Source organism: Neodiprion lecontei, chromosome 4 (genome assembly GCF_021901455.1).
Source record: "Neodiprion lecontei isolate iyNeoLeco1 chromosome 4, iyNeoLeco1.1, whole genome shotgun sequence".
Classification (NCBI taxonomy): domain Eukaryota; kingdom Metazoa; phylum Arthropoda; class Insecta; order Hymenoptera; family Diprionidae; genus Neodiprion; species Neodiprion lecontei.
Genome location: NC_060263.1, coordinates 1,787,428 through 1,814,468, shown reverse-complemented (window position 1 = coordinate 1,814,468; position 27,041 = coordinate 1,787,428). Strand labels below are relative to the sequence as shown.

The 27,041-nt window shown below is 42.2% G+C and overlaps 1 protein-coding gene across 2 annotated transcripts; it reads right to left on the bottom strand.

Moving 5' to 3' along the window:
- Positions 1–480: 480 nt before the first annotated feature.
- Positions 481–25,723, bottom strand: LOC107225796. Of its 2 annotated transcripts, none has more exons than XM_046737126.1 (9): positions 25,313–25,723; positions 11,286–11,528; positions 10,604–10,761; positions 10,318–10,518; positions 9,044–9,387; positions 8,483–8,702; positions 8,083–8,385; positions 6,630–7,921; positions 481–5,058 (listed from the first exon to the last, which is right to left on the bottom strand). In XM_046737126.1, exons 2-9 carry the CDS (start codon positions 11,515–11,517, stop codon positions 4,686–4,688), a joined length of 3,123 nt encoding a protein of 1,040 aa, XP_046593082.1. In that variant the 5' UTR covers positions 11,518–11,528; positions 25,313–25,723; the 3' UTR covers positions 481–4,685. The 2 variants fall into 2 exon arrangements, with proteins under 2 accessions (XP_046593082.1, XP_015521865.1); XM_015666379.2 differs by having other exon boundaries at positions 10,604–10,740.
- Positions 25,724–27,041: the final 1,318 nt, after the last annotated feature.

Genomic DNA, 27,041 nt, shown 5'->3' with positions numbered 1-27,041 from the left:
AATTGGTCGGGAAAGAGTCATACGAATCAATTCTGAGACGAAAAATTTTTTGGTCAAAAAAAAAGGAAGGTTAACCCCTTTGTATTTTTGGCGAAAATTTTCGCGATTTTCAAAAGTGCTGGAATAAATTCTTTGATGCACTATTCGGGCGTGATTTAGCGAGAGAAAACGATTAAGCGCAGTCCCAATACGCTGCGAGCAATAGATCAAATGTTACAGCCAAAAAACGACAATCCGAGTTTTTGACCATCTTTCATCAGAAGATGAACCCGTTCAATTTCTCAACTACATTTTTGGATGATGTTTAAGCAATCAGAAGGTTTTCACCATGTCACTAAATCAGGTTTTAATCAGATAGAAATCAACCCAGTCGAACGTCGCTAGGTCGTGTAATATCAGTCCACAGAAAGGTCGACTTCTTCATTATACGCGAATCATTATCGAAAACGTGACTGTGTGTAGGAAAGAGGTGTGCACGTCTCAACTTGGTAATATTTTATTAAAATTATAAACACAAGATTACAATATTATGCAACATATATTATGTTAGGTATGTATTATGTGCTTATTCTTCAATAGAAATGTCGTTGAATCAAGGCCCCTTTGATTCAAGTTTCACACCTCTCTGCGTATATCATATACGTAAGGGTAGTCCTTCATTAGTGCGTTGACGAATTTATCGCTGGCCGTGCTCCAAATCTACTTCAAATAATTCAAAAACAATTCCTCAATTTTTAAAAATTTTTATCCCAACTCTATCCCGTGCCTGTAAGAAACAGAGCGGATTTTCCGCCACATTCTCAGTATAAATTTTATTGTCAGAGTAAAAATGTAAAAAAAAATCTGTAAGTGCAAAATTTTTGTTAGCATTGACGCTATTATTCGATAAAAAATTAACATCGTCATAACAGACAAACCAACCGAATTACCACCTTCTAAATGAAACAGGCAGTCAGTTTTAAAGTTGAGATAAAAATCTGAAATACTTCAGGAATGGTTTTCGAATTATTTGGAGTCGATTTGAGGGGCGGCCCGGAAGAAATTCGATAGCACCCTAAACGAGGACCACCCTAATATATATATATGTATATATATATTTATTATATTTATACGTATCGAGCTTATCTAATTGTAAATGTAAGTGAGCCGTCGCCGTGTCGTCTATCTCTTTTAAACACACTATATTATACACATACACCTTTTAATAGTAACGTGCACTGTTGTAAATCGCAGTGCACCCTCCATCCTGGAGTTAAATACAGATATAATTCTTCCCTTTCAATTCGCATTCTCTCAGCTCGCCAGATAATAATATTATTATATTTCGTAGTACAAGTGTCGTTGCAGCCACGGTTGAAGTATCGATCAATTGTATGTATGAAAGATTACTCACCGTTTATCTAGATAGTATCTACGCGATTTTTTCATCTATTCCCCTCAATTTATATTCTATGTCTTTTATATGCAAACAATTCTGACGACTGACGGGCAGATGATGAGCTAGAAAATTTGATTCGCTATCCCTAGTTTGTGTATTTTCGCAATCCTTACTTAAACCGAGCGACATTTAAGTCATACACACCGAATGTAAAACATAAAATCCCGCAAAAAAAATCTCTCGTATACATCTAATACCGAAGATGAGCATATTAGTTTACAATATTTATATGCAGCACTATACCTATATTCAATATACTCGATAAATTTCGTGAAAATAATAAGAAAGTCATCTTCCTTTTATATAGTCTATAACGCAAAGTTTACGAAACACACCGTATCGTCTCACGTAGGAAATTCACCTTGGCTTATTGTTAGAATGCAATTAAACGTATCGAAATAATTATACGCCCAAAATTAGAAGCACCTACAATGAAAACTTTGTTTTGCTAATTAATACCAAATGCGAATGATAACGGAAACAGACAATTTTCCTATATGTATATTATTCATCGCAATACCTTATACGATACTCCTACATTCATTTATTAAATATACCTATGTATTATATATAGTATGTATATCACGTATAATTATGTATATGCACGTAAGCAACTAAAACGTATTATCGCCACTGCGTTACTTTTTCCTTCGACTAATTTAACATTAATATTACTGTTATCGTTACTATTTACAATTGTGATCAGTGGGCATTCACACACTTCGTTAATCACGGGAGCATTTCATTATCGTATCATCGATCTCTGCCAGGCTATTACTATACATATAAAATATACATATATACACTCATGCATATTCGTGATCCCAACCAAGTGTTCGAACGATTGCGTTTTCAGGTGTTACGGTTACATAATCCTTCCGAATTGTAATTTAAAAATTGATATCCCCATTAAATTATCTTTTAACCATATTTTAAGTGCACCATTATGAAATTGGTGCATCTCATCGCGGTTGCATGGACATCCATTTCTATCGTCTCGGAAGCGATGATAATAATAATAATACTAATAATCCACGGGGTCCGCCTTTATTATATATTACATATTTTTCGAGAAAATTTTTCCGTTATTACCGGAAGACTCGTTCATACTTTTTTTTAAGTACCCACTCTTTTTATATACTTCAATCGAGTATTTCCATGTTCAACATTCCGAGCCACTTAGCGAATGAACGCGAATTTACTACTCACTGCTATTACTCGAGTTCGATTTCCAGCATCTATATCGTGCAGGGTGCAGCAGTTTTTGCAGCCATCTCTTGTCCGGTCCTCGTTCCGTTTGCCCCGCAATTTTACGATAATTAAAAAGTGGAGAATTATTCGAAAAAGGGAAGAAATTAAAATACAATGAATCTATAGGGGCGAGGGATAAAAGAATGGGTTCCAAAGAATGTCGGATCGGACGGAAACCAGCTGGATATTTCACCTTTCACTTTACCCGAAATACGTAAAGCATTGTTTAAGTAATGCGGTTTTCAATATCATCGGTAAATATGTGTATATGTATATAATATATATATATAATAATAATAATAAATAATATATACATATAATAAGTTTATATCGATCGTTAAGCTCGTGTCAAAATAATTTTCGATTTCAAACTGTGTTTATGTAATATAAAGATGTGTCCTATCATGCAATTACACTTTTGCTCGCATGACGAATCGATACTTGGGTTATGATTATTGTATTTATTTGTATAACTCTCCATTGTTGGTTCTCTTTTCTCTTCTTTTTCTTTTTCCTTTTCGTTTCTCTTTTCTATTTTATTGTTTTTTATTCAGATTGTTGATACGCTTATATCTATCACAGCTTACGGACAGATATTTACCTATATTCTTTGTCATTATACGGTGGCGTCAATGTCCGGATTACTCGAAACAACATCGCAGAGTAGTTTGACGAATAAACTTCGTGCGATTACCTTGACAATAACTGAGAAAAGAAATTAGAATAATTAATTACGAATGAATTTGTTGGAAAAATGAAATCGAATGAAACACTGACAAGAAGCAATCTCTGATATTGAAAACCGCCGTATGATCATCTGCTGTTGCGTAGTAGCCGTGCGATTCTTTACGTATAATAATAACAATAATAACAATAATAATAATAATGATGATGACGACGTTAATACTATAGTTAAAACATTGTATACAGTATGACGTCCTGGTACTTATTGTTATGATTGGATGTTATTTTGTGTCTTTCTTATCAGACGTAATTGTTTACAATAATTTACTGGCTGTTATTGTTGTAATTTTAATTCACTAGCAGTTTTGGTTTTTTTTATTATTTGGCACGTGTCGTCCGTTTGTCGGTATGTTTTTTTTTTCTCTATGTGATTCTAGTTTTAGCTCCTCTTTGATTCAAGTAATTTTTCGTCGGTAAATTTTGTCGATAATAATCGAGAGGCTGGATGGAAAATAGGAGAAGACCTTTCGACGACTGTGCGGAAAAATTCTTGTTTCACTGAGTACCCGTTTTACTAATAATTAATACATGAGAAGAGTTATTTTTTTTTTTTTTTTGTGAAACGTTGCGGGTGACGATCGTCAGTATGATATACCTGCAAAGAAATAATCGCGTTGCGCTGGATTTTTTTACGTCTTAGTAAGTAAAGTAGTTATTGAAAAACCTGCAGAAGTAGATTTCTTGCAAATTGGAAACATTGTTTAGGGAAACCGTAAAATTATTGTTTCTCATTGACATTTATTGGAAATGAAATCATCGATCTTGATCATTCCGTACAGTTCTAATGTTCAGCTTTGCCTGATCTCGGTAAATTGCGAAACCACTTTACCGTTTATCGTCATAGCCCTAGATTCCCCCTTTCCATCCACCGCCTTGATGAGCCGGAAATAACGATTTGAAACGAACCGGAAACAGCCGAGGCTGAACCGCGGCGCACGAATGAAATCGCGTACAACGAATCGTGATGAGCATCGTTAAATTATACATCATTCGAGTATGTTTAATTACAGAGTGTATAAGGTACCTATATGTATAATAGTTACTATGTTATCATTACATTAGGAAATATCCTACGAGTTTACAATTTTATTATCCTATATCACCGGCAGCCCGCACCTGCATCCAGTGAATTATCGGGCGAACGCGGTGCAATTACACATTCATCATTGTATAATTTGTGTTCGCGGTATAAAAAAGAAAGTAGAAACCTCAACGATCACACGGTGGTCTCGACGTTCGATATAACCTGCTGTCAACAAATACTGTCCTTGCCGTAATTGTCGAGGAACATCTCTTGGGGCGTTGCTAGATAACGGTTGCTCAGTCTGCTTCCCGTCATGCCGTTGTTCGGGTGGGTGTGATTCACGTGCAGGTTGTTCACGTTTATAGCAACGTTCTTTTTCTTCTTCCTCGCCCTGTGACGGTACAGGCAGTACTTCAGGCACCCCGTCGCCAGCAACAAAATTGCAAATATCCCCAACGCCCCCGCCCCGATTGCGACGTACAGCAGCGTAACACCGAAACGATAAGAGCAGTTGCCCTCCTCCTCGTCGAAGCCTGACGGACAGTGACGGACTCCGTCGCACCAAAGCGCGACGTTTATGCACGCCTGGATCTCCGGGCATCTGGAAAATAACCGTTTAATTCTTACAATTTATCGCTGATGAATTTCTAGTCTCGGTTACTGCGTTAGAAATTGAAGGGGCGGGGTTGAAGTTCTGAATTTGGCGCTTTCGGAACTATTCCAAACTCGAAATTTCAACCCCGTCCCAAATCGAATCAATCAACTGACAAAAAATCTGCAAGTACTTGTTACTGTAATTCTTCTCTATTCGTATAATTATTTCTAGTGAACGAGAATCGCTTGCCGAAAAAAATATCACAAATTAAATCGAGAGAGAAAGAAAGGCGAGGGATTTTCTCCGGATGGCAAATTGTACAAAGAGCGAAATGACAAAATCATGCGGACGATAAATAACGATTTTTCGGCGGAGAATTTGAACGTCGACTGAAATCGGTTTACCAGGGTGGAAAAGTCGGTAGATTCGGATCATCGGATTAAGATATATAACAGTCTAGACGCAAAAAAAAGGTACAAGAAAAAGATACGCTATCAAGTTTGATGCCCGGATTTACGGATGCGTGCATTGAGCTGGCTCAAATAATTTGTTACAATTTCGTTTTGCAGATGTTTTTGTATCACGTAGATACTTACGGTATATAACTACACACACAATGTGTAAATATAAAGTGGGATCGATAAAACGTAACGCTTTTTATCGTCGACCTTGTCCAACTTATCAGGGGATCGGTACGAGTTGGATTCAACTTGGACTAATGGAAAAAAAATTTCGTATTCGAATCAAGTTTCAGGCTATACGAAAGTGATCTTAGTTTTTCTGATAATTAGCAATTGATAAGCTTTGCATATAGAAATTGGTAAGCACAATTGATTCCGTTGGAAAAGAAATAACTAGATCTTGGTTATTAGATTTCAAATCTCGTTTTTGTTTTTTGGTGCAAAAGCCGAGAATATTGAGAAAATTTTAATGAGTTTGATAAAATAGTTTGATTCAACTCTTGTTATTTTTGAAATTCGTCCACAAGTACGTCGTAATACAGGATAAATTTTACGGAAAGCGGTGTGACTCGTAAATTTCAAAACAAACACAAACTCAAGGATATACTGTCGAATGTCGACAGGCAGAAAATTCGTTTCCGCCATGTTTCCCTTAAGCCGTAACTAATTGTGGGGACCCCAATTTACCACGGCTGATCAGGATCACCCCGCACGGAAAAGTTTATTGAACAAACTGTACACATCACCGTAGAACAAAGCCATCGAAGCCGGCAAATCCCTCCCTCTCCCCTTTGTCTATCTCTTTTTCTCTACCGACGAGCAATGCAGTAAATATATAAAGTTGAAGTTTATCGTATCTGGGGTAGTTTGAGCGGAGGCAGTCTCATCTAGAAGGGAATACCCGCGGGTCCATAGGTATAATAACAATAATGTCACTCGAACTCGTTGTTTCAGTGCCGAATTATAGGCGGTCATAAAGGTGGACTATTAGCGAGAAATTGCAACGCGATCGTGAAAAACTTTTTCCAAGCGGTTGGGTAAAAAGGGTCCCACCACCTCCCGATGGGAGGGGGTGGGTGTTGAAAAGCACCATCTTTAAAAACAATCCAGTCCTACCTGTAGAGACAGTCGTGAATCGGTGAAATGGCGAAGGCAGAACCAGCGGCGAGGGCTAGGGAGGCTCGCTTCGAAATGGCCATCCAAGTGACGGCGTAGTATCCGGGTTCATGCTGCAGAAACTCGACGACGAAGCTCCGGGCGTGAGGCGTAATGAGCGCCGAGCGATTGGAAAGGCTGGCGTTCCACCCGTCGGAAAAGAAGTCAACGGTTTTAAGTCCTTCGGGTCCACCCTCGGGGCAGATGACGTTTCTCCGTCGCGTGTCGGCGGCCGAGTAAACGACGATCCTGTTCAGCGTCGCGCACTGGGATACGGTCTCGGTGCTGATGCCGAAACCCGCGGTTCTGAGGTACAGGAAGTTCATCTGCGAGTCCTCGGGCTCGATGAGCCAAGGCTCGTTTACGCACTGGGAGGCGGTGGCGACGTCGTCGTTTGCGAGAGGTGGTTCCTCCGCGGGTGGACCGGAGCCCGGGAGCAGGGGAGTCCTGGGGGGCAGCGGATTAGATAGGGAGATCTCGCCGCTGGTACCGCGTAGCCGTCGCTCCTCGAGCCGCGATGTGCACCCGGTTTCGGCGGCCTCCGTAGCCTCTAGGAACTGGTACCGTCCCTCGAAAAAGAAGTTCCGGTAGTCCTGGGTGATGTTCATTCCCGTGACGCGGAACCGCACCTCCACCACCGCCGCTGTGAGCGGCCGCAAGCTCACCGCGCCGCTCGTGTTGGAGCAGAGACAGTCCCGCATCAATCTTACCCCCGGCCACGGGTACTCGGATACCGAGATTTCCGCGACCGCCCCCTGGGATGATCGGTAATCGCAGCCCCAACGACCCACCAGTGGGTCCGTAGACGAGACGCACTGCGTCCGGTCCCCGAAGGACGCAGGGCCCAAGGTCAGCTGGACACGCTGCTCCTGGTCCGCCTCGAAGCGGTAGGTGCAGCTCAGGTTTTGAGCGCCACCCCGTCCGTAGAAGAAGACGCTCTTCGGGGAGGCGAACTTCCCGGACCTTGGGACGCGCGAGGAGCGGAAGACCTCGTCGCACGACATCGTCTCCTGCATTGGAACACCACCCGTCGAACCACTTGAGTGAACGAACTCGTAACGTAGCACGAAACTTATCGGGTACAACGCGCTTCCTTGACGCAGGATGTGCTCCAGGGTCAGATCCTTTCCCGTGGATACGTAGCTCTCGGACAGCTTGCAGGGACGTGTCTGACGGCTGCTGTTCCGCAGAAGGCTGTGATCGCAGAGACGCGGTATGTCGTCCTTACAGAATTCACCCATCAGTGAGATGTTCTGAAAATTGATGCCAATTGTAGGTCTGTACAAGTTGTATTCGTTTTGAATGTTATTGTTTGAGGACTTTCGCGATGATCGGGTTACACGTGTATTACATTTAACTTTGTCCACGAAAGTAATCCATTGACGGATTAGGTGAACGAGTGAATAGTAATCACCTTTGGGGCCGATTGTTTGTCCGACGGATAAGCTCCGTCCCATATCTGTAGCCTCGTGTTGCACTCGGTAGCGGTGTCGAGGTTAGCGGCAGGATCGGAGCTTGCGGCGTAATACTTGACAAATGATATCCAGACGATTTCGTTGGCTTTGCCCTGAAAATAATACCGACAAGTGGTATTGGGGGCTAGAGAGTGCCTCGGGTTTTCCAAAATACCCGACGAGCTTTCGTATCCCGAGATGTAGAAGTCGCAGTTGTTGTTCTCCTTGACGAAGCTGCGGGACTTTTCGTCGACGAACAGAACCTGTCGATGTCGATGCGAAAAAGGAAGATGAGGAGACTTTGTACACATCCATAAAACAATTTCCTTCCACTGTAGTGAAACTAGTATTAAATTATACCTGCACTTCCAGTTCGAACCCGGGAAGAAAGCTGAGCGGAACCGGATGAAAGGGGTTGTCGTAAGGCGACGTGTGAAACTCTAGGAGCATCGTGTTGTGGCTACTGACAATATCGGGAACGGCATCGCCTCCGCAAAGGCGGACCAGCACCCTGTCAGAAGTCGAGCCACCGTCGTAGACGGTGAGGTAGTCCTGAACGACGTTGCACTGGTCCCAGACCCTGGAAAATGGTCGTCGATGAGAGTCCACGGGTGCCGTGAGAGTGCGGATGAATAGAAGAAAAGCCGAGTTGGACAAAATACGGCGAATTATAGGGTCGGAGGGATTTTGCGAAGACGGTCCTGCGCTGATTGGACGCAAGGACGAAGCGGCGGGGTATGCAGACTCTGTAGCTTTGCTATAGGTTTTTATGCGACATAAAATCCTGTGCATGATGCACAGTGCAGACAGGTATTCGCGCTCACTCGGAGGCTCGAGAGAACTGGGTAACTTATTTTCCGGTGTAGGATTTACGAGTAGAGCGGGACGGGCAACAGCGGGAATGGAATGAACGTTACACACCTTAATATCCGCTGGCTCCTATCGTATTTGACAATTTGATCCTTGATGTGGATTTTATGGCTGTTTCGCTGGCTGACTGCTAGAAGCGCCCGGTGACCCGGCGGCGCTCGCATCTGCTCCACCCTGTAGTAGCAGGTCACGTTCCTGGGGTAGACACCCGGGTAGTTCGGGGACTGGAGGCGGCAAGCCCGGGTGTCGCACCGGGTCAAGATCCGGTCACAGTAGGTCCCGTTTACCAGCTCTCCTCTCCACGTCGCCATGGTGCTGTTGCCGTATCGGAGGTGCGCCTCGCTGCGGCGCAGGAACTTGTAAGACAGCTTGAAGTCGAAGTTGTAGCCGACGCCCTGTGGAATTTTTTAAATGGTCAAGTTCCGAGATAAGGTCTCAAACGTTCCTCGATAAATTATCGCGGCGGAAGCTGACGACGGCAGTACCTCAGGTATACATCATCGATTTTCCTTACAGGGAAGATATCCCGGATCGACCTCTTCGATTTGATTTCTTTTGTAATACGTTACAGTGGACGACCACCAAAGATGGGTACCCAACAACGGTGGAATTTCTTCGATAAAAGTAACGCTGAAATGTTTTACCAAAGGGTCGTTTTCACTCCCTTAAAATGTTTAATGGTGGATAATGAAAAATAACGTACTTGTCGCTCAGTTTTTAGTCTTTCGTAGCATATTACAAAAAAAAACCAAATCGAGATATTGACCTGGGATACCTTCCTTGTCGGTCTGTGACATGTTCTACTCCATCGAAATACACTAGACACGTACTTTTTTAACGAGCCAATTTGGCCGTTCATGGGGTAAAAACAACCCCTCAAGTTTGCCTTGAAAACAAAAAAAAAAAAAATTAATAATAATAATAATAATAAAAATAACGGATGTAGCCTCTGAGGGTAAAAACGGCAAAAACACTGCGCGTATTTCATCATGTGTTGACAGAGATGAAAATCGAATTGGTTTGGTGAAAAAAAAATCGATCTTTAGGAGTAAATTTTAGGGATGGTTTTCACCAATTTCACACCTTCTACGGCTGAATTGGAACGTGAATAAGAATAGGCGACCAATGTTTTTTGAGGTACTTGTACAACATATCGCGGAATGAAAAAAATCCACGGGGTACACCTCGGGGTGCTTTCCTGGTGAGAACCGGAGAAAGCGAAGGTTCGAGATGAATGAAAAAAGCTTCCGTCATCAGGGGCTAATTCCGTGGCTCCGAAGTGTTCCGGACGATGAAAAGCGGGCAAAAAGAGGGCGCGGGCTCACCTGCTCAGAGAGGCGGGACAGGAAGAGGGTGAGATTGATGGATGGCGTCTCGCTGTAGTATACCGTGTAGCCCCAGGCGCTGCCGCACCATTGACCGCCGGTCGGTGGTCGTCCGATTTCTCGTATGGTCATGTAGCCATCGGGGCATCCCTCGGAGGTGAAGGAGAGGAAGCGGCCGACGGTGAAGGTGTCAAAGGTGAGCTGGACCGGAAATTACAAGATAATTGATACGGGAATGGGCCCGGCATCCGGCGTTGCGTGACTATCGACCATTGTCGTTCCTCACCTGGACAAGATCCCCCAAATCGCCTCCGGCCGCGGTGAAGTTCAAGTTGCACAAAAATGGCAACCGGTCCTCCCGCGGTCGGCGAACTTCGACTACGTAAGTACGGCCCACATCGCCGAAGAGGGTCCGGTTGCAGGCTGGAATGAAAATTACGCGCCCTTCGATTTCGGTACGTAATTTATTGGTTTATAATGTCGCCGGGTGCAGCTTGCACTCGAACGTAACTCGACCGTCGTAAATTCGAACCTCGTCCCCAAACTCGGCCTGCCTTCAAACTCGCTGTACAACTTTATACGCGTCTCTCTCTATATATATATGTATATATATATACACACATATAATAAGCTTTTGCGCTAGTTACTTTTTAATTCTTTCACGACTTTCGAAACACGCGAACCCTTTAAAACTCAAGAGAGCTCCCGTGGGGTGTTTCTTGGCGATACTTTTAACGAGTTGGAAAACTTGGTGAATTAATACGGAATATTGATAGAATACGCGAGTCTGCAGCAGGTTGTACACAATGTTGCAGGGAAGGTGGGGAGTAATTTTTAATTTAAAACCCAACCGCTCGCTGCTCGCTGCAGAGCGAGTTAAGACTGCGAAATGCAAACCACCAAAAATTACAACAATTTCATCCGACTTTACACGGGCGATTACATTACACCTTGCGTGGCAAACTCACGAGAACAGTATCTAGGCTCGTCCGACTTGTCGCCGCAATCATCTTCCCCGTCGCAGAATTTGTCTTGCGCAACGCACTGCCCCGTGTCGCAGAGATATTCGGATGGACGGCAACTCGTCGAGCTTGCGATAGTTGAGGACGAAGTCGAAGGACTAGCGGATACCGCCGACGCCTTGGTAACGACGACAGCCGCGGTAGCGGCTGTGAGCAGCAACTGCCAGCGCACCAACATCCCCCTTCACCCTGAAAATTGAATCGGAAACCCGGATTATGTTCCCTTGTACCAAGAGTCGAGTGAATAATATTTTTCCTCAAAATTCTTCAATTTCATCCATAGAAACGTCGTAATTGCCTCGAAAGCATGTAACGCTAATGAGTCTCAATCCAATCAGACGTAAATTGCTTTCACTCCACAATTAGTAACCGCATGCAACGCAGCCGTACGACTTGCATAACAAGTATGCGTATATCGAGTTATAAAATAAATTACTAACAATAAGACCAAAGTCAACCCATCTGTTTGATCCAACCGGCACATCTCGTTTCATTCAACAAACTTTTGCGGTTGAATCTGGCTAATTCATTTTAGACCCCCATGAATTTACAACAGACTCAATTAAGTGGCATCTTGTACAGAGAATTGGAACTACCGCGGTGGCAATTTACTCTCGGGAATGACGTAAGTGCAGACTTTTTTTTTCAAAACTTATTTCAATCATGTCCGCAGAAGGACGAAAGCCTCTGTTGGAGGAATTGTAAAATCTAGAAAAAAACGCGCCTCGAAATCAACAGAATATCGTAGAAAATGACGCTGCGGTATAATAACGGAAATATCACAGGACGTGTTGCGTGACACGAGGCTGCACGAGAGAGTGATGAGAAATTAATGAGTCCTCCCGGCATGCCGACTCATTGTCCTGATCAGTGAGTAATTGCGTCTTGGATGAGAGTACATAGTGTGGCTTATATGGTTCTTGGTTTCGTTTGGGTTGTAATTACAGTAAATATGAGGCGTGTACGGCGACGCGGTAAAAGACAATACGCTCAATTCGAGAGGGTGGAACCTGCGCGGATTCAATGAGCAACTGTTTATAGGTTTGCCTATCTTCACAGGGGGTGGAACCCGGCTGACATTGTACAGCGAGCGAGCGTAAAAGGGATATCAGATAGGGTGGAAGACAATGCCGAGGGTGGTGGAGATATGAGAGGCTCTTTGGCACATTGTACACCTACGTTACGTGCGACAGCGGCCGAACCTGCAGGACCCGGTGTGTAGGTACTTACTCACGGTTATCGGACTAGTTCTTGCGCTGCTTTTTCCGACTCCGGGCGCCTATGCGGAGGTAACCGGCACAATACAGACCTTAACAAGAGATTAATTCGAGCTAATGACCATCCACAGCGATCCATGAAAGCTTTCCACGATTCTCGGAGAAAAATGATTTCCTGGAATTTTTTTATACATGCATATATTTTTTCTTCTCTTTCTTTCCCTTTCAACTGTCCTCGGACCCGGGAAGCCCGTTTTTAAAAGGCTAGCGGTTCAAAGAGATCCCGTCTTGCGACGACGGAATTTGTAGATACGAATGCACGATTCGTTGCAGGTACATGTGGTGTTCAAAGACGGACAAACCGATTTATCCCCACACCGGCACGAGCGATTTTCTCCCAATACATCGCGACGAGGGGAGAAACCAAGGAGAAGTTGAAGCGATGTAAGCAGGAAGGAGAAACTGGGATGACGAAAAAAGCACAACACGCATATATCTAGACACTTATATCTCCGTCCCACCATAATATCCAATTTCCCGGGGATTGGCGAACGCGGAGAGTATCTACTTCTGTATCGGCGGAGTTCAAAAGATGAAGAAAGCCGTGTAAGAGGGTGCCGGGTGCGTCAAGATATCTATAAAATTTCCATGTCAACCAAACGAACGGACAAACAGCTTCAGCTTCCGATCCCCTGTACATATAGCCGTTCCTCGAATAGGATTCTGCTCCGATCAACGGACGTTCCCTCATCCTCGCAGCACATCGAGAAGAGGTAGCGAAAAAGCGACTTTCCCAAAATTTTCACTCATCCAGGCAAAGCTCGGAATTCGATATAAAATATACGCGGTATAAGCGCACAGCCGCGCGATAACTTCTTCTCATGAACTAGAAAACTTGCGTCATTTAGAAAAGCTGCGGCTGATGCTTTGCGGACGAGCTGCACCGGCGGATCAGCATCGATCAGCATCCTTTTAAAGTAGTACGAGTCAACGCGCGGAGCGAACCTCCAGCTGCAGTAGTTCAGGATCGTTAGAGTCAGACGGCGTTCGGAACGCTTCGCGAAACGGAATTTATGCCTTCCACCTAATGCATGAGAATTCAGAGCGCGTGTATTAGTCACGTCGAGGTTTATTCGGACCAGTCAACATCACCGATGCAACAATTAACAATTAACGATTAACGCGGTAATCGTCCGCAGAAGAGAAATTAGAACGAATTAAGGATGTGCCGGCTACACGTTTTGAACTCAAAGTAAGTCTCGTTGACAATTTTTAATAATTTGTGATAAGATAAAAATCGAAAAAAATCAACCACAATAGTGTGAGGTGAGAAAATTAAATTTGAATAATAATAATGCCCAAAAGTGATCAACAAATTGTTAAAAAAAAAAAACAACATTGCTGAACAAATTTGTAGGGAATGTTTTTTTTCGTCATGTAAAATGAGTTCGTTGATTTTTCTGAATACACATGAGTTTTTAAAGAATTTGCTCATGATTTTGAAATTTTCGTTTTCGAAAATTTTGCCAAGCCTGTGTTTACGAAACTATTCGTTCAATGCCCCGGAAACTTTGTGATTATAATGCACAATGTTTTTAGGTATCATTTCTTCATATTGCAAAATTTTTAATTCTTAGAAAACGGATATTTTATAACAATGAGAAAATTCTTTTAAAATTCATAAGTATTCAGAAAAATCAACGAACTCATTTCACATGCCAGAAAAAAAACATTCCCTAAAAATTCGTTAAATAATGTTTCGTCCAAACAATTTATTCGTAACTTTTGGGCATTATTATTAATCAAACTGAGTTATTTACTAATTTTTACCTATTCACAAAGTATTCAAATATTGTCGACGAGACTGAATTTTTGTTAAAAATGTATATCCAGTAGATCTTTAATCACTAATTCGTTTTCAACTTCACCTCCGTAGTGTTTCTCTCTATTCTTCGCAATTATTATTCTCCTTCTTCTTCCTTCTTTCTTCTTCTCCTCGATGCAAGCTGCAAGCTCTCGTTTATGCACCGGCACTAATTGATCCGACGCTGATGCTGATGTAAGATCCTTCATGTAACCGGTACCTAGGGTGTTCTCGTTATAACCTTGCGGTATCATCGTCTATCCAGAGGCGCCAGTCCACCTTAATGGTCAACTTGAACGGCCGCCGTTGCTTCGGCTATAACAGGAACTTTGATGCTGTTGGTACATAAACATTAAGATAAGCCGCTCCGAAGTGGAAACATGAATATGTCGTAGAGCCTGAGATGGGTTCTGAATTAAGGCAGCTTCTCTACGCCCCAACCGTTGTCATTTTTCCCCCTCAACTCTTCGGCCAATGATTACAATTACGCAATTGTGAAACTTTTGTTTTTTTTCACCCCTTGACAATTACGGTTTGAAATGGAGTTCTGGATTTCGTTAAGAGACTCGAGTTTGCAATTACAAACCAATCACATTGTGCATCAATCTGACTGAGGATTCGAGACGAGAGAGCGAGAGAGGTATTCAAAGCTGGAATATGAGATTTTCGCCCGCGCGTTAATATTGCATCGCAGTGAGAGAATGACAATAACAAAAATAATAATGATAATAATAAATATCATTCTCCGGGAGTTTTCATTAGACAAAAGAAGAGCCGAATATAACCGTGGCGATGAGGGGCGAGGAAGTTGCAGGTATTGAGATGAAGACGAAGGAGAGATTTGGTCGGGATCGCTGGGCGCCCCTTTTGACGAGAAGGAAAGACACCGAGGCCCCGACGACGGAGAATAACACTTTAACTCTTAATCACATTGCCGCTGCCCTCTTTCTCAACGAAATAAGGAAACAGGGTCTCTTCCCTCAGGTCGCAGCGCTCTTTTTACGGACGGAAGAAAGTAGCTATATACTTATACTCTATACATATTTATAAGGTGCGCACACAGCTGTGCAGCCGCGGTCACCGATCGATGCCAAAAATGTACCAGGCATTTTCACCGTGGTGCCCTACAGTCGTCGAGTTATCGTATACGTGTACCGTGTATTAGGGTGGTTCGAAAAATCGACGGGGGTTTTTTTTTTTTTTTTTATTTTCAACGTCACACCTTCGGTACAACGAGTTCAGGAGAGGCATTAAGATGCCTGCTAAAATTTCAGCCTTTAATCTTAACGGTTAGTCGTTCCTGAACGTCATTTTTCATTTTTCAATTAATCAACACGCGAAAATAATTTTACTTTCATTCCGAATGTTTCAGCTCAGTAACGAAGCCATGTACATAAATATCTGGTACATGTTTCTATAGGGTATTGAATGCTCTACGATAAAGTTTTTTTCTTATAATTTTTTGATAACTCAACTCTTTCAAAAGTTATTCAAGGTTAAAGTTGAAATTATGTGAAAAATCACCTCTTTTCGAGATCGACAGCGAAAACATTAGACTTGTCGCAAAATATTGTTTCTTTTTTTTGTAAAGCATTTCAAACTATATGAAATCGCTTCATTCAAATAATTTTCAGCTCGAGCAAATTCATTTTTTGCTAAGAAAAGATGCTTTTAAAGAAGAATTACATATATTACGTATTATTATTTGTAATCATAAAAAAATAAAATTGCCCGAGTCGACAATTAATTGAATGACACGATTTTATAGCGGTTGCAATGTGTTATAAAGAAAAACTACAATATTCTGTGATAAGTCTAGCATTTACGCTGTTAAACTCGAAAAAAGGTGAATGTTCACAAAATTTCAACCTTAACCTTGAATAACTTTTGAAAGAGTTGAGTTACAAAAAAATTCCAAGAAACCTTTCTTGTACACTATTCAATTCCCTACAAAAACAGGTACCGGAAACGGAACGGAAATTTATGTACATTGCCTCGTTACTGAATTACAACATTCGGAATGAAAGCAAACTTATTTTCGCGTCTTGATCAAATGGAAAATGAAAAATAGCATTCAGGAACCACTAAAAATTAACACGAAGGGCAGGGATCTTCTTTCCTCTTCCTGCAACTATTGAAGGTGTGACGTTGAAAAAAAAAAAGGAGTTAATTTTTTTGAACCACCCTAATATATATAATATAAGGCAAGAGTTAATTAATTTTATGAAAATGAAACTGCGAAATTTGAAAAAACCAACGACTTGTATGAATTTATCGTGATTTGAAAGGTAAAGTTTCACGTTATACATATACATACATATATATATATATATATGTATATCGTTTCACGCGAGATGATGATGAACCGGAAAATTTCAAAGACGTTCAAAGGAGAGCAAAGATCTGTAGGCGCTTTGTTCCCGCCTCGAATTTGAGATCCGGACCGCTTGATTGGTTAATGGTATTCCTGTTCTCTGGCTCACAATCAGTTTCGCGGACGGCTATGTATACATATACGCGTGTGAATTAAGGGAGCTTTTTTGGTCTCCCGTTATTTTTTTGTTTTTTTATTTTATTTTTTTTTCATTCTCTCTTTTTTACATTCTTTTTTACTTCGATTTTTCACCCTCCAGACGATTCACCGCTGGATTAAAGCACAAAAGGCTGGAGTTTACCTGCATGAAATAAATTCCGACAATTATACAGGCTGAGCTTGCTGGGTGGGTAGGGAAAAAAGAAGACAAATCGCCGACTCGACCGCCGGAGTGTGCTTTTGAAAGTTTGAATAATTCGATGAACCGAGGACAGCTATGCTTGATTGCAAAACCTCACCGCAGCTCACTTAACTCGGTACGAAAAGCGTCTGTGTGTGCGTCAATATAAACGCAGGATATAAAAAGTTCTCAAGCTCTGCGCGTTGACGAGCTGCTCGGCTTTTAATCGCTATGACCGGCCGTGGCTATGGCCATGGCTATGACGGTCGTATAAACCGCGGTGAATGAAATATAATATGATATAGATGTAAGTACGTACGTACGTGTGTGTGTGTGTGTGTGTTTGTGTGCGTTGGTAATTCCTTACAAAGTCAGCAGAGCGTAAAAGTTGTAGGATAAGTGTATACATATATACAGAGGCATATCCGCGAGGAAGGTTATTCCTCCGTAAGGAGCGAGCGGACCGCAGGGCTCGTTTCGCGAACAAATAAAATCCCTACAATCCTTATACAGGGAGCAGAATCGCAGGGTCATATTCTTCCCGACTTTTAGCAAACGTTTTATTTCTACAGGCAGGACTGACTGCCTGCCCTTCCTGCCTCGCTCGTATAACCTAGCTATCCTCGTTCCGGTCAAGAAGTGAAAATTTATCAGCCTCTACTCGCTAAAATGCACAGGAAAAGAAATAAGTTGAACGGAGCGTCGGGATGTTTTATTGTTATTTTTTTCTCAATATCGCGAGTAAGACGATACACGTGTAATGCAATAATTTAGTGCAACTGCAATTAGCTGCAGGAGATTGGAATTGTTGACAAAGTTGAGATTTGAAAAACTTAGGTTCAAGTTAGTAATGTTATTGTAACGAAACATGCCGAGGTGAAATTGTTTCGTAAACAGTAACGAACCGAAGTATGAAAACTTGACCCCCAATTTGAAAAAGGAACCAGGAATAAATTATCTGGTTTATAATTGCAGGGACTTTTTGTTGCTGGATATTCTTTTCATAAAACTGACAGATCGACGGGATGTCTCTGATTAATTATATCGAATTTTCGCACACATGTACGTATGTCTGTACGATGAGTATGCGTAAGGAGATTTAATAATGCTTTCAAGTAAGGCTTTGCCCGCTAAAGTGAGAGAGACGCTCGCGTTTGAGGACTGTGTGGATACAAGGGGGGAAACTTGAGAATTAAAAAGCTCTCCCCGAACGGGGACTCGATTCACCTGGAGATTCCACTTAAAATTTAAGCCGAACTTAAATTTACCGCTACCCGATAGCCGCGGAACCTCGGCGAGTATACGCTAAGCCGGCCTTCAAAGAAGGATTACGATTTAAGTGGATATACGGGGTGTAGACATAACCGACTGGCAAAAAGTGATTTTAAACCTTTTTTTTCCAATTATAGGTATAATGTGCCGAGCCGAGCGTGTGAGACAGGATTGATCGGGACTTATTATCCGTATAAAAACCTCAATTTAAACCGATATTTTCACACTTCCGTGATCCCGGTGCATCCCCTCGTCATTTTTTTCATCCCCCACCCCCAGAAAATACGATCCCAACGTGTCGTTAGAGTGTTTTTTCAGTGGATCCTGAAATCAGTGATATCAGAGTGATATTCCAGGCAATCGCTGAAATTCCACTCAATTCTTTGATGCGCTTGTGAAATTTTTTCACTGCGGTTTTACCAAATCAGACTCGGAAAATCCACTTTCGTATCACGAATATATCACAAATAAGTTGTTTTTTTTTAAATAAAATATGCTTCCGCATTATTTAGTTTCAGTAAATTTACAAGTGTGATTTCAGTCGTAAGTATGAATTTAGAAAGAAATCTTTTAGATTTCGTTGTTATTCCGGTGCGACGTAGTCGAAAATTTTCACTCGAGTAATTTTTCGGTGAGACTTCGGTACGCTCTTAACGCAATTGCATTGAAAATACAGTGTAAAAAATTCTAAACTACAACCGTAAAACTTTACAATTGTAACTTGGGTTCAATTTCAGTGATAAGTAATCCGGCAGTCGGGCCCGAGGTATAAAAGTGTTCGAAAATCGGCGTGACCGAGATTTGGCAAAAGTGAAAAATGTCCCGCCTAGATGAAAGATTTCGTTCCGATATCGACGAGCATCTAAAATCGCCCGTAAACTGCGAGACTGACTGGTATTGCAAATAAAACGATCAGAGGCGGCGCTGCTGTGACGATTGGACGAAATCACCGCCATCCGTCTCGCCTGATCCCTGCAAACAAATTTCTTACTTCTGTTCCCTGGGTTGCCGAAGCTGCAGGAGAATCGTGACGACGACATCTCGAGTTGTGTGCATCGGTTTTTCCCCGCCCCCGCGATATCTCTCCTTCTATTTTTGCACGCCCGCGTCTCAATTTGCCGTTTTCAAACGTCGCGAAAAACTTTTTCGCTCAACCTTTTCACCTCGCTGATTCCCCGCGGAACAAGGCGAGAAAAGTGAGAATTTTTCACGCTAGTCTTCGTGCGCACGTTTCGCTGAAAAAATATTACGTATAGACAGATTCGACCCTCACTCGATACGGACCTGCCTAGAACCCGGGGTTGTTTTTTTGCTTGTTTTTGTCTTTTTCTTTTTTTTTTTCTTGGCCGGCTGGTGCGAGCGGAGAGAAGCGGAGAAAGTAAAAGAGGGAGTGAAAAGGAGGGGAGAACAAAAGTGGTAGGATAAAAAAAAAAAAATAAAAAAATAAAAATAAAAATCAGCAGACGGAACGGAACGTCGACGTCTCGGAAAACTGCAGACGTCGGCGAGTTACGACGAACAAACTAGTACGAGAATTTTACCCTGCAACATCGATTCTTTACGTATAACCTACATGTATATAATTATTTCGGCGCCTTGATTTTCACGTTTTTAAAACGATCCGAATGCGATTTCATCTGCGTATCGTGTCGTTTCTACTTTACAAGGAAACGATTTTTTACTGCCGTTGATGCAGGAAAATGTTAATCGATCGAGTTTTTGTTTTTTCTAATATTTCAATCGCATTGGCAATAAAAGCAAAAATTGTAAAATTTAACGATAAATTTTATCGTTAACTGTGATCGATACTGTTTTAAATATTATTAACGTAAGATTCGATATTTATTCGGAGACTGCGTGGCGACAGGTGAAAGAAATGGTAAAATAAACATGGAAGAAGAACATATTTTTACTGAAAATAATACCTAACCGAAATGGTATTGCGGCCTGAAATTTTTTTTCTCCGATTCAAACGGCTGCTTTTTCTTAACTATGCGTGGATATAGCCATGAACGTGTATGAAATTACAGGGATTCCTCGAGGCGCAGCAATCCGCGGGAAAAGTTCGAGCGCTTATAATTACAAATTTTTCCTCGGCGTTTTTGGGAGAGAAAAATAATTCTCACGAAAGTAACTCGCGGGGTGTTTATTCGACTGTTGTATCAAGCTCTTTGCACGATTATCCATTAACCCTTTCAGTCATAGAATCCATTAAAGTGACATCCATTTTTTTGTCATTATTCTGCATTTTCAGTTCAGTATAAGAAATATTTTTTCCTAAAACGCATTTTTGGGAAATATAAGGCCAATTTAAAAGTCCCAATTTTCAAATAAATATCGCGGCCAAAGTTGAGTCGGAAATAAAGTCTTATATGTAAGACAGTAATAAAAGTCAACTTTGTTCCCTTGTTACATAATGTACTATTTCTTCACTTGACTTTGTTCACCGGCTCCCGAAGTTCGTCTGGAGCATCACGAATCCTCGATACCGAAGACTCGAAATCCCAGATTCCAATCCCGGCGGAGTCTGCCGACAAAGTTTGAAACCGCAACGACGTGAAGTTGGTAAAATGCCTGCACGTTGCTCTTCGAAAAATTGCAGCAAACGTGTTGCGGCAGCGATGGGAAAAATAATAAAAAAAAAAATCTGCCGAACGGATCCCCATCTTACAAAAAAAATTTCCTCACCGCTTGTTCGCTAATTTTCGCGCTTTTGGTGGAAAATTTAAAGCTCAGAGTCGAAGGTAATCCCGGCGGAGTTAAGGGCAGTCCGCACTTCCGGTCGGAAGGGGCGGCGGTTTAGCCTGGCTAAAGGCGTTGCGGCGGCTCGGCAATAATTGATAACGCCCGGTGAAAATCCTTCGCGAAATTATCCTAGCAGCGAAGACGCGCTACGGGCCGGGTTTCAAGGCACCCGAACACTTTGAATATCGACGAACGCGTCAGGAGAAACGTTCCGAAGCATGAATCCGTGTCCCTACATACACCTTCGCTTATCCGTGTAACATATATGCCTGTAAACGCGATGCTTAGGACATGAATTGAAAATGTTTCACTTTTTACAGTGCGGCAAAATGTTTGTCTTACAGGTAAAAATGCTTATAGTACAAAAATGGACTGTCGGGCGTTTCAGAAAAAAATAATTTGCGATTTTCCATCGTGGTACTTGAAAACTTTTTTTAAATTGGAAGAAAGGTTCTGGCAAGAGATGACCGTTTTACGTTATGCGGAAGATCGCACTCAGTTGATTTTTCGCTATTGTACATTTGGAAAAAAAAAAAAATTTATTAAGAATCGTGAGTAACATTTTTTTTTTTTTTTTATCGCTTACATCAATCATAACATCAATTTATGTCGCAAAGAAGACTCGCAATTGTAATATTATGTCTCTAGTTGATGTTTGAGAACTGTATCTGACGATTTTTTCATTTCATTAGTTCAATCTCGTAGAATAGTTATAATTTAATACGAACTTTTGATTTAGGAGAATAAGATTCCCGGTTGTGATTTATCGCTGTGTTGTGGATCGTGATCTTTGAATTGAATGTACAAATGTCAGGAAAGAGAAATAATAATTAAAGTGCTACAACGTGTTTCTTGACAAATTCAGAAAATAAAAAAGTGAAAAAGAGTGAAAAATCAAACGAACGCGATCTTTCGCGTAACGTAGAACGCTCATATTTTGACAGAACCTTTCTTTTAACCAAAACAATAACTTTTTACGAGGTGCAACGATGGAAAACCGCATAGTATTTTCTCCTGAAACACCCCGATACACCGAGTTGTGGGTGGTATACACCTGTCTGAAGATGTCTAGTAGGCAAGAAGCAAATATTGATTTCAAGTAAACTCTGCATTATCGTTATTACTGCGGTGTCATTTCGTTATTACTACTTTCCGAAGTGACATACATAAGTATATGACACGGAGTAAAATCGATACCAGATCCCGTAAAGCGATAAGATAAAAAAAAAACAAAAACAAAACTCTCGTCCTGCGTGCACTTTACAAAAAGCGGTATTGTTGAACTTTTTTTCAAAAGCGACGATAGCAGTTTCCGTAGGTTTCGGGTTGCAAACCGAACAAACCGTGTTGGAAATAAAATGAAAGCATACAGTGGCAAAAATTGTGCCGTGTTAAAGGGATCACAGGGATTCGATTGTCCGAGAGATAGCTGCAGGACTCGAGTCTGCAGTTTGGAGGGAGAATTTTGCAGCGTGGGTCGAATAACGCAGAGTCGTGTAACTGGAGCAGCGCATTGCGAGCGGCTATATATGGTGAAAACGGGAGATCTGCTCCGTTCTTATCCGCGTATTACAGTCTCTCGGAGGATAATTTCCCCGATATCTGTTAGATGATACAGTCGCGTTGTTTGAATCCGTTGGAAAATTGGAGGAATCGTTTGATCGTCGATGATGGATCGATAGATCGTTCAATAATAAACATTCCATAGATTGTGCAAATTTTTTTCCAGGTCGTATTAAAAAAGCGGTTCTTAGCCTGCGGAATCGTGTTTAAAATCACGCGCATCAACGATTCGCTGCATTGTCTCTCGACGGTGCGGCCAGTCGTATAAACGTACGGATACTTATTTTACGTCAATTTGCAGAACGGTTGGAACAAACTAATCAGCATAATCGAGTCGACCGCCGCCGCAAAGCGCAACGATTCAATTAGCGGCGACGGCCGGCTTTTAGCCGCTTTAAAACGAGTAAAAAAGAAAAAAAAAAAACGATTTAACAAGAGCATTTCTAGTTACCTGATTTCTATTTTCTTTCACTGCATTCGTTTGTTCGATTGTTCATTTTTCGCTATCACAAAAAAAAAAAAAAAAAAAAAGGCACATACCGCGTGTTTTTATATTTTTCAGGAACATTACAGAATTACCTATTTTTCAGAGATTTGTAGGACTTTATTTTCTTTCTTTTTATTTATTAACAATTAATACCAATTTGTAGAATTTTACTTTCTTTCCATTTCAGTTATTAACAATAACTGCCACACATACGCACACACATTCATCCATTCGTATCATATAACAAGCGATTATACTAATTTGTAGAATTTTACTTTTTTGGAAATTTCTCATGGATTAACAATAAATACCACACATACACACATACACACACATCCCATCCATTCGTATCATCTCAAAACAGATTGTAAAGAATTGGCGGTCGATTTTTCTCAACTTTGACGAGACGTCACAAAATATGTTAAAAATTCAGCTATTTTTGGATTGGATTCGACTTATCGTATTAATCGTCGGTATGGTCAGTCCCTCGGTGGCTCTCTCCCCGGGACCGGAGGTTTCTAGCGATGACGGGAGTCCGCCGAGTCGATGATCGTCTCGTTTCGGGTTGTCAGTCCTCCAGGGCCTCGCTGGAGTATTTTCCTTCAACCGGTTGAGTTGACGTCCCGGGGTTAAGAGAGCGAGATCGGGTTAACTTCTCCACCACTGGATCTCGATTTTGAGTTTGGAGTGGGGCGCCGGCTTCCCCACTCCATTTCCAAAATGGGTGTCAACCGTGATCCCTCCCAAAATGAGGGGATCACTGATACTTGTGTTTACAGCGGTTCGAAATAGGAGATCTTACAGATTCGTAAGAATAACGACAATAATTATTTATTTACACGTATTTTGTGTTAAGAAAAATTCAGTTTCTGAACAGTGAAACGTAATATACAGAAAAATGTAATTGGTGTTCTTTTTTTGTGAAAACTGATTCTATAATACAAAATTGTTGGCGAAAACTATATTTTTGCTGTCCGAAAGTGTAAAAAAAAATTTTTTTCGATAAATAAATACAATATTTGATTAAAAATTCCGTACATCTCGCGATTTCGATCGAAGATATGAAGATTCGAACGATCAACGAGAATTCCAAGTTGTGGAATAGTTTTCTCTTTTCTTCACTTAGATGGTGAAGAAGTGCAGGGAATGCAATATAAGACGGAACGGAGTCATAAACCGGATCATCTTCGATATCTCCCGTCCTTCGGCGTCTGTCTAATTATTCGTAACGAGTGATTCGCCCCTTAATTCAAGCGATGCAGCTGCACTTAAATACGAGCACCGATCACGGGGTCCAATAGCAATCGTCCCTCGCTGCAATGCCGGAGAAATTGGCGCGTCGGGTTCCTGACCGCGCACAACCTTCGTCATGCCCCGGATCACCCCCGGATCCGTTGTAGGTGGAGAGAGAGAGAGAGGTAGAGAGAGAGAAGATGGTACCCTGAACCAAACTGCCTGGACTTTGAGTGCCCGGGGAGTTTGAGACTCGAGTCGAGTCGAGTCGAGGCGTCGCGACGCGCGCTGACGTTTTCCCCTCGTCGTCGTTCAGGGCAGCGATGCGTGTCTGAGGGGGGGATGGATGCACAACGCGGGTAGTTTTAACCTCAAACCGGCCGGGGGATGTTTTCAATTTGGAAGCGTCCCCTCCTCGCCGGTTTTTAAAATTAGAAAATTCTCCTTGAGGGTACGAACGGGGGAAATTAACATGTTTATTGTAATTCGAATTCGTGCAGCGACGGAGCCTCACAAACTTCCTACATCGCCTATAATCCGCGATCTGGGACATTGATTGGGTTAAATATAACCTGTCCAGGTGTAAGTGCGTTGTACGCGTCGGTTACGAGGGGAAACGAAGAGACTGATAATATCGGTTGCGGGGTGTTTACAAAAAAATTATGTCACAGGTATCGGCTCGGGGTGAAAGAGAGAGAGAGAGAGAGAGAGAGAAGTAGAGAGTTCAAAAAATTTGAAGAAAGGTGGCTACCTTTCTCGCTATACCGTTAAACGGACTACAATAACTCGTTTACGAGTTGTCCAACGGTGAACGACGAGGGGGTTGAATATACAGACGATACATGGGATAGTAGTAGGCATTTTTCGTTGCAACTTACATGTCCAATATTCGGCTGGGTAAATCAGTCCGCGGTAGACACTCGGTGAATTTTGAATAAATAGATCCGAAGAAACTACCTCGTGATAATGTAACAATAATAACAATATCGAAAATAAACAAATAAAAAGATGCCAATATATCCGACCAGTCTTCGTTCCCGCAGCGAATTTCAGTAGATGCAGCGATACGATACAACTGCGATAGAAAAAAAAAAATAATAAATTTTAGCGTACGCGTGCGAGTATGAATATAATAGAAATGTGAAATGTTAAAATCGGTATCCGCAAAATTCGTATCTGGCTGCGGATGAAACGCGGCGTAATCACCGGCTCATTATCCCGATCTATTTACCCTCCGCGTCGGAGGCGCGACTGCGTTTGCTGCGGGAAAACTCGGGCGGGTTTTCGCAGCTCCGGTGGCCGGGCACTGAGGACGTCGTTCGGCTGGGCGCGTGGGGTGCTCGACAACGACGTCGGCGTCCCGGAGCTCCGGGTGGGGGTTGCGCAGCGCGCCCGGCCGCCTCTCGGCCTCCCCGCCTCTCCGCCCCCGAAGCTCGCCCGGCCGTCGAGCACCCGGCCGCCGAAAACCGCCCCAACCAACCCCCAGAGCCACCCCAGGGCGCCAGCCAGGTCGAGCAGCGATCAGCATCGAGCCGAACTCTCTCTCTCTCTCTCTCTCTCTCTCTCTCTCTCTCTCTCTCCGGCTCTCCGGCTCGCCTTCGACGACGCGTGTGTTGGTGCCCTGCAAGCACAGAGCAGCCGCAAGCTCCCTGTACCTGTTGGCGGCTTTATAAACCCTGCAGTTCCTACGGGAGACTTGAGAGAGCGATTGACAGGTGCGGCTGTAACGCAAACTCCCGATTTGCAAAACCGTCTCGACTTCTATCCTTGTCATCTCGCCACGCAGTTTATAGTTTGATCAACGTGGGAATCGAGAGAATCACCGCAGGTTTGCGAAAACTTTGAATCGTCGCCTACCGCGACGAGCCAAAATCTCATTTTCACAGAATTTCAAACGATTGATGAATGAAATTTGCAATCAAGGTGGCCGTAAAATTTTTGGAAAAAAAAATTTCAGTTTTATCAAGACCTCAGAACCTAGTTTTCACCGACATTTTCCCTGTTCTAAGAAGTTACTAAGACCTAAATCGTTCAGCTTGTTGACTATGTATTCGGTTAAAATTCAATTCGAATTCCAAGAAACTAGGGAACGGGAAAATTCAAGGGATGGTAAAATACTGAAATGCACCAATGAAAAAAAAAGAAGATATTACCGTTCTATGCAAATACCTATAGATTAATTTTTAATCATCGCTTCGATGATTCTTTCACTCGATATCCCAATATATATTGTAATATAATATAAATTTCAAAAAAAAAAAAAAATTTGCTCACCCCCAGATTTCTTTTACTACAGGGTCAAGTTGAATGAACATGCAGGGCCGTCGGGGGGCGTGATATTCCAGGATCGTATAACTATACGTCGGATTTATACGCGGAGTATTGTTACCCCCGGTGGTTGAATTGACACCAGCCAAACGAAATGTTGAATTCGCATGGCACGGTACCGTAAGCCAGTGCGGAGGGCCACAATATTCAAATACCTGTATATGGAAAACGATCGATGGAAATTCTTTGTCAAGAAAAGCCGCGATTTCTTTTTCTTCTATACTGATTTCGTTTCTTTATTTCTCTCGCTTTCGACCCCCCTCCCCCCCCCCCTCCCCC

Excerpts from the sequence above, each read along its gene's own strand:
- LOC107225796 (XM_046737126.1), bottom strand. The coding sequence starts at position 11,517 with ATGTTGGTGCGCTGGCAGTTGCTGCTCACAGCCGCTACCGCGGCTGTC. Across the intron at positions 10,519-10,603 it reads ATTTGGGGGATCTTGTCCAG|CTCACCTTTGACACCTTCAC; the intron begins GTGAGGAACGAC and ends TTTCCGGTCCAG. Across the intron at positions 8,703-9,043 it reads AGGAGCCAGCGGATATTAAG|GGTCTGGGACCAGTGCAACG; the intron begins GTGTGTAACGTT and ends ACCATTTTCCAG.